We start from the raw sequence: 12,555 nt of genomic DNA, 5'->3' as shown, positions 1-12,555 counted from the left end.
CAATCTAAACCTCTGCTGGTGCAACTTAAGGCCATTTCCTCTCATCCTATTACTTGTTACTAGAAAGAATAGACCGATCCCCATCTAAATACCTCTTTTCAGGTAGTTGTAGAGAGCAATAAGTTGTCCCCTGAGCCTCTTTTTCTCCAAGCTGAGCCTCCCCTAGCTCCCTCAGCTATTCCTCATCAGACTTGTGTTCTAGACACTTCACCAGTCTTGTTGCCCTTCTTTGGACACACTCAAGTACCTCAATGTCCTTGGAGTGAGGGGCCCAGAACTGGACACAGGATTCAAGGTTCAGCCTCACCACTGCCCAGTACAGGGGTACAATCACTTCCCTTGTCATAGAATGGGTTGGAAGGGACCATAAAGATCATTTAGGTCCAACTCCCCTGCCATAGGCAGGAATGCCACCCTGATCGGGTTGCTCAGAGCCCCATTCAACCTGACCTTAACACTTCCAGAGATGGGGCATCCACAACTTCTCTGTGCAACCTCTGCCAGTGCCTCTCCACCCTCACAGTAAAGAATTTTTACCTAACATCTAATATAAATCTCTCCTTTTAGTTTAAAACCATTACCCCTTGTCCTATCATTATCTGCCCATGCAAAAAGTCCCTCTACCTCTTTCTTATAAGCTCCCTTTAAGTACTGAAAGGTTGCAGTAAGGTCTCCTCAGTCTTCTCCAAGCTTAACAACCCCAGCTCTCCCAGCCTGTCTCTATAGCAGAGGTGCTCCAGTCCTCTGATCATCTTCATAGCTTCCTCTGGAGTTGCTGCAACAGGTCAATGTGCTTCTTGTGCTGGCAGCGCCAGAGCTGGACACAGCACTCCAGGTGGGGTCTCACCAGAGCAGAATAGAGGGGGAAAATCACCTCCCTCGACCTGCCAGCCACACCTCCTTTGATGCAGTCCAGGATGCAGTTGGCTTTCTGGGCTGTAAACACACAATGTTGGCTTATATCCAGCTTTCTATTCACCACAACCCCCAAGCCCTTCTCCACAGGGCTGCTCTCAATGAGTTCTCTCAGCCTGTACTCATATCTGGGATTGCCCCAACCCAGGTGCAGCACCTTGCTCTTGGCCTTGTTGAACCTCATTAAATTCACATGGGCCCACTTCTCAGCTTGTCCAGGTCCCTCTGGATGGCCCCATCCTTCAGGTGTGTCAACTGCACTACTCAGCTTCATGCCATCTGCAAACTTGCTGAGGGTGCACTTGATCCCTTTGTCTATGTCTTTGATAAATATCTTAAAGAGCACCAGTTCCAAGACAGAGCCCTGAGGAACACTTCTCACTGATCTCCATACGAACATTGAGCCATTGACCACAATTCCGGTCAGAGGACCACAAGTGTAGGAACAGTGACTTTCCATTTGTGGACACTGAAATTTTAAAAGATTAGTTATACCATCTAAATGTTCCTAAGTCCACGGAGCCTGATGAGATTCATCCTAGAATACTGAAGGAGCTAGTGGATGTTATGGCAGGATCCATTTCAATCATCTATCAAAGGTCTGGGGAGTTTAGGGAGGTCTTTACTGATTGGAAGAGCAGTCCTGCAAAAAGGGATCTGGGGGTGCTTGTCAGCAGCAGGCTCAATATGAGTCAGCAGTGAGCCCTGGCAGCCAAAAGGATAAACCTCATCCTGGGGCACATCAAACACAGCATAAACAGCTAGTCAAGAGAGGTGATGATCCTGCTGTATTCAGCATTGGCATGGACTCACTTTGAATACTGTGTGCGGTTCTGGGCCCCACAATTTAAGAAGGAAGGTCCTTGAATTGCCCCTAGAGGAAGGCAACCAAGCTGGTGACGAGGCTGGAAAGCATGTCCTGTGAGGAGCAGCTGAGAGCTCTGGGTTTGTCTAGTTTGGAGAAAAGGAGGGTGAGGGGTGACCTCATGGCTCTTTATACAGCTTCCTGAGGAGGGGAAGGGGAGAGGGGGGATGCTGAGCTCTTCTCCCTGGGATCCAGTGATAGGATGCATGGGAATGGTTCAAAGCTCTGTCAGAGGAGGTTTAGACTTGACATTAGGAAACACTTCTTTACTGAGTAGGTGGTCAAACCCTGGAACAGGCTTCCTAGAGAGGTGGTCAATGGCCCAAGCCTGTGAGTGTTTAAGAATCATTTGAATAATGCCCTTAACAGCATTCTTTAACTTTTAGTCAGCACTGAAGTGGTTAAGCAGTTGGACTGGATGATTATTGTATGTCCCTTCCAAGTGAAAGATTCTATTCTATTCTATTCTATTCTATTCTATTATATTCTATTCTATTCTATCCCATCCCATCCCATGTCTGGGGCTACAAGGAATGTCTGAGGCTTCTCACTGAGGATGAGGCAAACTGTCTCTTTGCCTACAGGAGGTGTGCACTGGTTGAAGAGCTGTGTTGCCATGTTAAAGGAGCTGCAGGTCAGACATCTGCACAACATCAGAGATAATGAGAAAAACATTCTCTCTCTTCTCAGAGATCCTGCAGAGACAAGAGCCCAAACTCTGAATTGTACTGAAGGAGGGGCAGCCAGTGTCTGCGTTTATCAGGTTGGGAAATGGGAGACTACCAAGATAGCAGAGGCTGGAAGCTTGTGATATCTGGCACTGGGAGGATGGGTCTTCCTTTGCCAGCAGAACTGCAACTACAGAATAGGTTCTATAGTTCTGCATCTGATTGCAGATGAGGGGCAGGGAGCTCTGTCCAATGAAGCATCAGAGCTGGCTGCACCTGAACCATGCAGCAACAACAGGGGGAAGTGGTGAGTCATCGTAGTGGGAAATTCCCTTCTGCAGGGGAGATGTCAACCTGACCTGCTGTACAGGGCAGTTTACTGCTTAGCAGCAGCTCAGATCCAGGATATTAATGAGAGATTGCCAAGGCTTGCCCAGCCCTTGGACTATGCCCTGTTGCTCATTCACATAAGAACCATGCTGTGATACTGACAGAGATGCTGCTTTTCTAACACAAGGGTTAATAAATATTTCTTTTATCGTGTTTTCTTTCCCACATACTTTTAATTACAGAACAGTAACAACTTCACCCAATTTAATTAAGGGTGTCACTAACAGCACTATCAATGCTTATGTTAAACAAGCACCTGGATCTCTCTTCTTTGAGGAGAAGAGGGGCGGACATAGAATGGGGGGATGGGACATTTCTCCCCCCAGAGGCTACAGAAAACATGTACGTGTGTTTGTCAGTCTAGGATGCCAGTAAAAAAACAAAATGCAATAAACATTATTTCTTTGTGGCAAGCCATGAATAAATCTGATTAAAGGAATTGTAAAGATTCCTAGCTGTAGGCAAAGAAATAAGTCATGAGGAGCTTGATTATTTATTATGATCATGCATTTTTCAAGGGTCACATCAGATAAGGGGTAATTTCTCAACCTATTTCAAGTATGCCACACTGATGGCAAGACTATGTTCATAGACTCAAATTGCATAACACAAATTAGAAATAAATAATCTAAGATTGGTATGTGATAACTGTTTAACACTAGAAATCAAATCTCTCTCAATCAAATAAAAGTCACGGTACTGTTTAAAAATAAAGCAGTTACATGGAAGGCTAGTGAAAATGCTTTTTCCTCTATGGATTTTTTAATATCATGCATTTGACAGGACTGCATAAGTGGTGGACATCTTTTGTTTGGTGTGCATTTCCCCTACACACAACAAAAAGAGAACTCAAATTTGAGAAGATATAAAAATGGGACTTTTTATAGTCACAGGCAATGGTAAAAAGTCTGGGGCCATAAAAAATACCTAAATCCTGAGAACAGAGAAAAACGTGGCTTGATATCAAATTGAGTGTGCTCTCCTTCAGTGTCAATCAATGTAAAAAATAGCCATGCTAATCTGTGCTTCTGTTAAATAAAAGCCATAACTTACTTGTGCCTGAAAGCAGAGACAAAGGAGCAATACTGGCAGCTGTACTTGTCTTCCCAGGTAAACACAGCCAGAGCCAAATGACCCCTCTCATGAGATCGCAGACCCTGCATAGACATCAAAACCTGGTCACACTGGCTGCAGTGGTAGCCTCCAAGCCTGGTCTCGTCTTCCAAGGATGTTCCAGATTCAGCTTCTGTAAATTCCACAGGGTCTTTGGCTCCCTCCAAACCCTCCAAAGTTGTTCTTGAAGAATCTTCAACTTCCTGCTAAAAAACACATATTGCCCCCCCAAAGCCATCAATTCTCTCTCCCTTCTGTCCCTCAGTGTCTCCTACATATTAACTTTAATATCTGTTTCCTGCTGCATTCACTTTCTAAAGGTATCCCTACCATACTCCACTAATGACTTATGCATAAGAGTTTCATCTTTAATTACATATATATATGCATATACATTAAAAAACAAATGACCCATCTCTTAGTTCCTTTCCTAAGTGTTAATTACCACATCACACATTTTACAGCAACATTAAAACCGAAAAGCATATTTATATCATGGTTTTTGGGTCTTGTATTTTAGTTTTTGTTCCCTGCTGTTGAGCAAGTAGTATCTACTTGCTCAAAAGATGATATTGACCCCCCATAAACTTTACTTGAGAAGCAGAGAAAGAGCAGGAATCATTTGATAGAAGGGAAGCACCCCATTCTGTCAGTAGTATTGGATAAGCTAAAGGAAGGACAGTGGAAGCTCTTAGGTACAACTGTTTACTCTGATGGACTTAGCAACTTTACACAGCATGTAGTCAATGTCATGAAACAGGCATGTTTTAGGTCACACAGAATGCAGAATGAGATTTTGCTGAGTACTCACTGCAGCAAGGAGAACTGCATAACCAGATCCTGCAACCTTACCACACCTGAACTCCCCCTATACAGTCTGTCCTCAGACATTCTAGGTGGTCTCCACTTGCATAGGGAGGAAACAGCAGCACATTGACAATTAACCCCTTAAATTGGACCCCGGCTCAGCTGGATATTTCAATATGTATTTGCAGCACTATAATTTCTCTTTTGCATATGAGTTGGAGGGGGAAAAAAGGAAAAAATTCCCCACACCTTAAGAGTCTAAGAAAGCAGAAAAGTAGCCCAGAACAGCTGAGGGAGAAGCTCCTGCTCATAAATCAAGTCTTTCAGTCATCTGTGATATCAGTTCCTTTGTGTCAAATAAGAAATGAGAATTAAATAGTTTTTGTGCCCCAGATGAAGAGCAGAAGAAAGTCAAAACATATTAAAGTAAACAAAATGTGCTGCAGAAACATGAAGAATTAGACTAGAATGTCATTTTTAACTGTTCAGAATGTCCAGTACAAAACCCATTTGTCTCCATGGGAGCCCTCTATGGGTTTTCAGTTAGGCCTTAATATCAAATACAAAATGCTGCCAGTTCACAAAATTCTTACCTTTACTGTAGGTGACACAGAAGAAACATTACCATACTGGACATGCTTACGGAGATGATTACAGATGGCTCGGAGCGTTGGATGAACTTCCACACAAAATTTACATTTGTAGCCTACTACTTTCCTCTCCTTAGGGTTTGAAGCATCTTCCAAGTGTCCAAAAGCCTATTGAAGCACACAAGTATTAATCAGTTACATTAATGTAATACTGAAACATGCTTTGAATATCTCACTTTTAGGAATATACTCAGACTAGCGAAATAACCTTTAGTGTACACATATGTATTGGGTCTGGCTGACATGGAGTTCATTTCCTCATAGTAGCCCTCCCAGTGCTGTCCTTTGCATTGGGAGCTGGAAAGGTGTTGAGAACACACCAGTGTTTTGGCTACTGCTGAGCAGCACTGGCACAACATCAGTGCTGTTTCAACATTCCCCCTGCCACCCCCAAAGACCCTTAGACTGGGGGTGGGCAAGACCCTGGAAGGAGATATAGCTAGGACAGCTGGCCCAAACTGACCAAAGGGCTATTCCTTACCATATGATGTCCGCTAAGATATAAAAGCTAAGAGAAAGGAGCGGGGAGGGGAGGGGGGGAAGGGGACAGGGACGATGACACAGACATTCATTATTACATGTTGTCTTCCAGAGCAACCACTAGACATGCTGAAGTCCTGCTTCCTGGGAAGTGGCTGCTCATTGCCTGCTGATGGGAAGTAGAGAATAAATCTTTTGTTTTCCCTTCCTTCTGTGTGCATCCTTTGCTTTTGCTTTATTAACCTGCCTTTATCTTGACCCACAAGTTCTTTTCCATCTTATTTTCTTCCCCCCGTCCTGATGAAGAGTGGGAGTGATAGAGTAGCTTGGTGGGCCCCTGGTGTCCTGACAAGGTCAACCCATTACAACATTCTATTGTGCAAAACTTCAACCTCAATTTGCACTGACTTCTATTTAAGCCCTCAAAATAGGTGGATAGGATGTACACAGAAAAAACCTTGAGTTTCTGCATAATAGCAGTCCCCTATAAGACCGTTCATGTTTAACTTACAATACCAAGCCGTGGTCTTTCACAGTTCCCCCTCCCCCCCCCCCCCCCCCCCCTTGTATGTTTTTCTACAGCAAGTAGTTACTCCGGGTGGGGAGAAAGGTACAGAAAAGAGTAGTAGAATTTGGTCTTCTATTCACAGGAACACTTGCCAAAAGTTTGAAGTTATTGGATAGATGCACATAAACATCAAGTTCTTTACCAGAAAATGTACTGAAATAGATAAACTTGAGAAAGGAATTACTGTGTTATTTCAAGGTACATTAATGAGCAGTGGAACGGGATATTTTCTAAAAAAAATCTATGAGACAACAAACAGCATCCTTGGAAAAGATACAGATAGCCATCCATAAGAGTGAGAGAAAGGAAGAAAGATAGGGAAAATCCTGAAGGAAACAATTGGAAGGAGCATAGCTTCCTGTGGAGCCTAGGTGGAAAATGAAGAAAATAAAGCAGAATATGTAACTGATTTATAGAGCCCATTGACACACTGAGTCACTCATTAACCTGCATTCATTTGGTTGTTCAAGTGAACATGCAAGTGGATATTAGTAATAAGGAGCCTCTTGGGGTATAGAACAGCTTTTGGTTTGTTTTTCTCCCTGGGGAAAGGAAGCAGAGAAGGAGACCAGACACATAGATCCTTACCCTCTCTTGTTTGAAATCTGTAAAAGCACCATCTGCATATTTCTGCTTGCTCAAAAGCTGTTTCCTCCTCTCCTGACGTTTGGCACGCTTCTGGAATTCCTCATTGTGACTATTCAAGTGTGAGGTCAGCTCTGCCATCCTATGCAATTTAGTATCACAGTGCTCGCACTGGTACACAACATTATTAGAGCAGGTACCACTTCCCAGTATGGTAAAGTCTCTCTTCAAATCCTTGCTGTGGTGATCAGTGTAATGCATGCACAGCAGCTCTGCTGTGCCAAAGGACAGCTTGAAACATTTTATGCATCTGAAGGGAAGCGACTCAGTTTCCTGAGCCTTGCTCTCCACCTCAAACTTTTCAAAGTTATTCCTTTCCTTAGCTGGAGTTGACTTTTCATGTTCATCAGCATACACAGCAGTGAAGTAGCCCTCCAGCTTGCTTGCATGCTGCTTCTTAGGGAAAACACCAGGGTGACGCTTCATGTAGTGGGACACAATACCTTTCTTGCTAAAAGACTGAAAGGAACAAAGTGAGCACTTCTTTTCCACAGCCCTCTTCAGCTCCTCACTTAACTGAGGATTGTCCTCTTTGGGAGGAGATGGAATGATCACTTTATTGGGTTTGTCGCTTACTGTCCTGGAGGCTGCTAAACAATGAGTATAGTAAGCATCAATGTCATGTCTTTTCTGGTAGTGTGCTGCAAGCCCTTTGCAGATGGGGTTGGTGTAGGAACATAGAGCACACTTGAAAAGGTTATTCTTGCCTTCTGGTTGTGCCCGAACATTATTATGTTTGATGCGGTAGTGCCTGGCTATCCCCTTCCGGGTTGAACAGAAGTATTTGCAGAGCTGACACCGAAACACTGTGTGAGACACTAAGTGAGAACTGGAGAAATGAGGTGCTGGGATAGAGATTTCTCCAACACTATTAGCAGCAATTTCTGGGGAGGCCTTGATTTCAGTTACCATGTCTGGCTCCACTGAGGCAGACAACTTAGGTGGTGACTTAGCAAAAACATCAAAATCAGGTTGATCATGGTATTTCTCATAGTGAATTTTGAGCTTCTCCAGTGTGCCATGGGTGTAAGGGCATAGTTTGCACCTGTATGCACCGTAGCCTTGCTTGAAAATCCTATTCATCTCTTCTATGTCATTCTGTGCAATGTCATTCGACTGTTCCATATCATGCACAAAGTCTTCAGCAGTGACCTTTACTGATGGGTGCCGTTTCTGGTAATGTGTGAGGACACCATGAATGCGTGTGTTAATGTATGGGCAATGTTTGCACTTGTACACAGACCCTGGGTTAATGTCTATGTCCTGTGCAAAGTCAGCAGCTTTCACTTTCATGCCAGGATGCTTTTTGCCATAATGTGTCAGGACGCCATGAAAGTTATTGTACTCAGACTGGCAAACTGTAGAGCGATATGGAGTGGAGGAGATGGCAGTGTTTGCAGAAGTCAGCTGAATAGTTTTTTCATGGGAAAGGCTGGGGTCCTCCACGTTCTGGTCCATCTGTGATAGTACCTGGTTTTCAGAATTAATCCTGGACCTAACTTCATCAAGTTGTGTGCCAATTTTCTTAGCAGCATCTTTCTCCTTAATGATTTCTAACAATACAGATTCATACCCATTCATAGTCCAAGGGTGAAAAGCTTGGTAGTGATTAGTAATGTCCCAAATGGAAGATGCTTCAAAAATGCAGTCTCTGCATTTATAGGTCTTTTCCTCTGTTGGCATCACTAGGGTAGGAGGGGAAGGATCTGGACCTGCCCAGAGTTTAGTTGTCATATATGTATAGTCAACATAATGTTCAGGATGTCTCCTTTGGTAATGCACAAGCAAACCACGGGGTTCTGCATGTGAATAAATACACCATTCGCAGTGATAACCAGCTTCTATCAAGTCATCCAAAAATGCCCATCTCAGAATGGATGTGACCGTGGCCTTCAGATTCGGGTGGTCTTTCTTAATATGCTTTCTCAATGCATAGAAATAAGGTGATGTATAGCTACACTGCCTGCATTTGAGGGCTCTCAGCTTTGTCTTGTCCTGTTCAGTGCTGGAGATGTGAGCAGGCAGGCTGCCAGATGATTTCTTCTGGTTATGATCACAAAGGCTTCTAATGGTAGCTGTGTGCTGCCTAATCACATCTGCACTGGCCTTGAAATCATGATGCTTCTTTTGATAATGAATGAGCACACCTTTTACGGTCCGGTTTCCATAATCACAGTGCTGGCAGAAAAACATTTCATTCTCAGGGGGATTCAGAGAGTTCTCAGAACTGCCCTGGCTCAACTGCTGCACTGACACTGGCCTTTTCTGAATCCCAGGTGGCAGCTCACCAGCCTTCATCATTGCCACAGTAGGGGGTGCCTGCCTGATGTACTTGGCAGTGACCTTTATTTCTGGATGTCTTTTCTGGTAGTGGACAAGCACTCGCACAACTGAACGGTTGCTGTATGAACAGTGTTTGCAATAGTAGAGTTCAGAAGCAAGGTTTGGGAGCAATGGTGGGGAAGGTGGAGGTTGAGAAGACAAGTTGGACAGTTTGGGGGACACAAACACTCCCATCTCAAAAGACATTTGAGCCAGGGCAGAGCCCCTGTCTACAGATGCTATATGCATGGTCTTCTGAATTCTGAAATATGATGCTTTTTCTTCAGGGTGTTTTTTCTGGTAATGCACCAGAACTGAATGCATGTTAGGGCTTGCAAATGAGCACACATCACAGTCATAAACAATCACAGAACGGACCGAGGGTGCCTTCTGATTTTCATATTCAAGACTAAAAGTCTTTGTGGCACTTTTGTTAAAACTTGCTGGCACAATAGTACCATGAGCCACAGGGATGGAGGTTGCCATAGTTTTTGGAGCAGAATTCAAGATCTCTCTCAGTGTTTGAGATTCTGAGTTTAGCCCTTCTTGCTGCTCAACAACATAGCTTGAAAATATCATTGCATTGTTAATTTTCACTGTTGGATGCATTCTTTGGTAATGTGGTATCAGGCTTCTAACATTCAGGCTAGTGTAAGAACAGAAGTGACAACGGTAGATCAAATCAGAGTGATCAGAGGTCAATACATTCATAGCTTCAGGGTGATGCTCTCCGTAGTGCTGCTGCAGGTCTTCAAAGTTTGTATAGTCAATATAACATTCAAGACATCTGTATACTGCACTGTGATCATTTGGATCCAAGATATACTTAAAGCTGAATTTTATGTAGGGATGCATCCGTTGGTAGTGGGTGCTAACACTCCTGGCAGATTTGTTGCTAAAATCACAGTGTTTACAAAAGTAACACCTGCCAGAGACATTAATCTCCACATTTTCATTGTCCTTATCAGGGTCATTTGTATTTGGCTGGCTTCCTAGAACAGAGGCATTAGGGCTCTGTCGATTTTTCATGTTAATAGAAGAAAAATAATCTTCCTCATCTTCAGATAAAGTGAGCTCGATCTCTGCTCCATTGGTGGAATTATAATTATGATGCATGTTTCTGAAGTTTGCATCCTTCTGGGAATCATTAGTCTCTCTCCCCCACATTTGCTGGGGTGCATAAGAACTAGAAACCTCCACCATTGGTTTTGCTTGTTCTTCTTCTCTAATTCCACTTCTATCTCCACCCCATCTTCCTCCTCTTCCTCATAATCCTCTACATTAATCACAGCATCTTCTTGCTGCTTGTTTTGGTTTATTTTGCTCTTCAGGTTGCTTGCTATTTCATCAATTCTAGTTATTTTCTTCACCGGTGAGAGATCCAAAGGGAAGTCATTTGACACCTTCTGAGTGACCTTAGCCACAAAGTTATTTTTAGAGGAGAGACCAAGAATTGAGGTCTGGCTTTTCTTCGCTGTGCTGAGTGAGGTGAGACCATCTGCCTCATTCTCTTGTGGCATGTTGGATGGCAGTCCATCATATTTTGGTAAGTTGTCACAAAATAAATGTTTATGCTGCTGATGAACTCTGAGGCCTTTTAAAGTAGTGGTAGAATAGTTACACACTGTGCACTTATAAGGATGCTGTGAATGGGGTTGAGGCAACTGCTGCTGTTGCTGCTGCACTGTTTCCATCATCCCAGCTGATTTTCTTCCATTTATATTTCCACTTTCATAAGAAACCATGTTGTCATTCAAAGAGGAGACAATGTTTTCACTCTGAGAATTCACAGTGTCCCAGTCTGATATTGTACCTGCGTGACATTGCCTATGAGCTCCAAGTTTTAATGAACTCTTACAGGTGAAAGGACATTCATTGCATTTGTATACAGTTGTCTTCCCAGACAGGTGGATATTCTCAATGTGACGGGAGATGCTTCGGCGGTGCATTGTGAGGAAAGGACAAAAAGGACATTTGAATCTGTTCGTGTATCTTCTAAAGGGAATCCCTTTTTTTTCCAACAGTTTGTTCCCATCAGATCCCATCAGTTTCTCTGCAGATATTCCTGAAGTCTGGTTGTCCACTGAATTCAAGCCACTCTCACTGTCCAGTTCATTTAGCTCTTCGTCTGAGCTGGAGTCATTTAGCATACTGCTTGTTTCCAAGTCAGCAGAATTTGTCATGTCAGCAACTCCATAGTGGGATCTGTCAGACAAATTAACTATGTCCAAGTTGTGAGGTAATTTAGACTTCATTTGATGATAAGACACGGAAGAAAACTTGGAGGATATAGAAGAGTTGGGCCTGATAAGGGAATCGCTCATAGAGCTTTTGACATTTGAGACATCAACATTCAACATATCACATCCTGTCATACTCATAGAGATATAAGTAGAGTTTGGGGAGGCATTCTGGGCACTCTGCATATCAAGCACACTGGTTCTGTCTTGTTCCTCCCTCAAACTTGACAATATTTTTACCATGCTGCGGTGCTTCTTCATCATATGGTCACACCAGCGCTCCATTCAAGGTGTCTGGTAACTGCACCATTCACAGCAAAAGTTGCCTCTGGACTTTGTTAGAGGTTTGACCATGGACTCCAAAATGCTCTGTTCTACCACCTCTTCAGGCAATTCCTTACTGGGTTCCTGCACTGGCACAGAGGCAGATGTCAATTCAGATACAGCAGAGGCAGTAGTAAGAGTTAAACTCTCCTTGGCATTGTTTTTGTGATACATTTTCTGGTGCTTAATAATCCTTGCGCGCCTTGGTGATTTGTAGGTGCAGAACTGGCAAGAGAAAACTTTACCAAATCCCTCGTGCATCATGATGTTGTAATTTAAGGATCCAGCAGTGTGTGACTCTACTGAGCTCCCCCCAGCCTGTGCTCCATGAACCTTTCGAGTGTGCTCTATGAGGAGGTTTTCAGATTGGAAGTAACGCACACAGAATTTGCACTGGAAAAACTTGTTGGTTGGTTTAGGATTTGGAGCCTTATGCTGACCATAAAAACTTTGGCTCTGACTATAACAACTTCCAGTTCCCATCTGAGTTGTTGCATTTTGCCCTAAAATAAGAATTAAAAAGTAAATATGTAAATAAGTAAAATTAGTCCATTTCCCCCCACCTACC

The 12,555-nt window shown here is 43.4% G+C and overlaps 1 protein-coding gene across 1 annotated transcript in view; it reads right to left on the bottom strand.

The window, feature by feature from the left end:
* LOC148220327 (zinc finger protein 462-like) overlaps positions 1-12,555 on the bottom strand; it is a 36,670-nt gene that overhangs the window by 23,465 nt on the left and 650 nt on the right. Inside the window, 4 exon segments of the mRNA XM_088155531.1 lie at positions 3,892-3,995; positions 5,352-5,516; positions 7,045-10,652; positions 10,655-12,490. Coding sequence (XP_088011657.1) covers positions 3,892-3,995; positions 5,352-5,516; positions 7,045-10,652; positions 10,655-12,490 — 5,713 coding nt within the window.

This window comes from Sturnus vulgaris, chromosome W (assembly GCF_052056855.1).
Source record: "Sturnus vulgaris isolate bStuVul1 chromosome W, bStuVul1.hap1, whole genome shotgun sequence".
Classification (NCBI taxonomy): Eukaryota; Metazoa; Chordata; class Aves; order Passeriformes; family Sturnidae; genus Sturnus; species Sturnus vulgaris.
The sequence above is the reverse complement of the archived record's forward strand: the minus strand, read 5'-3'. Positions and strand labels throughout refer to the sequence as shown.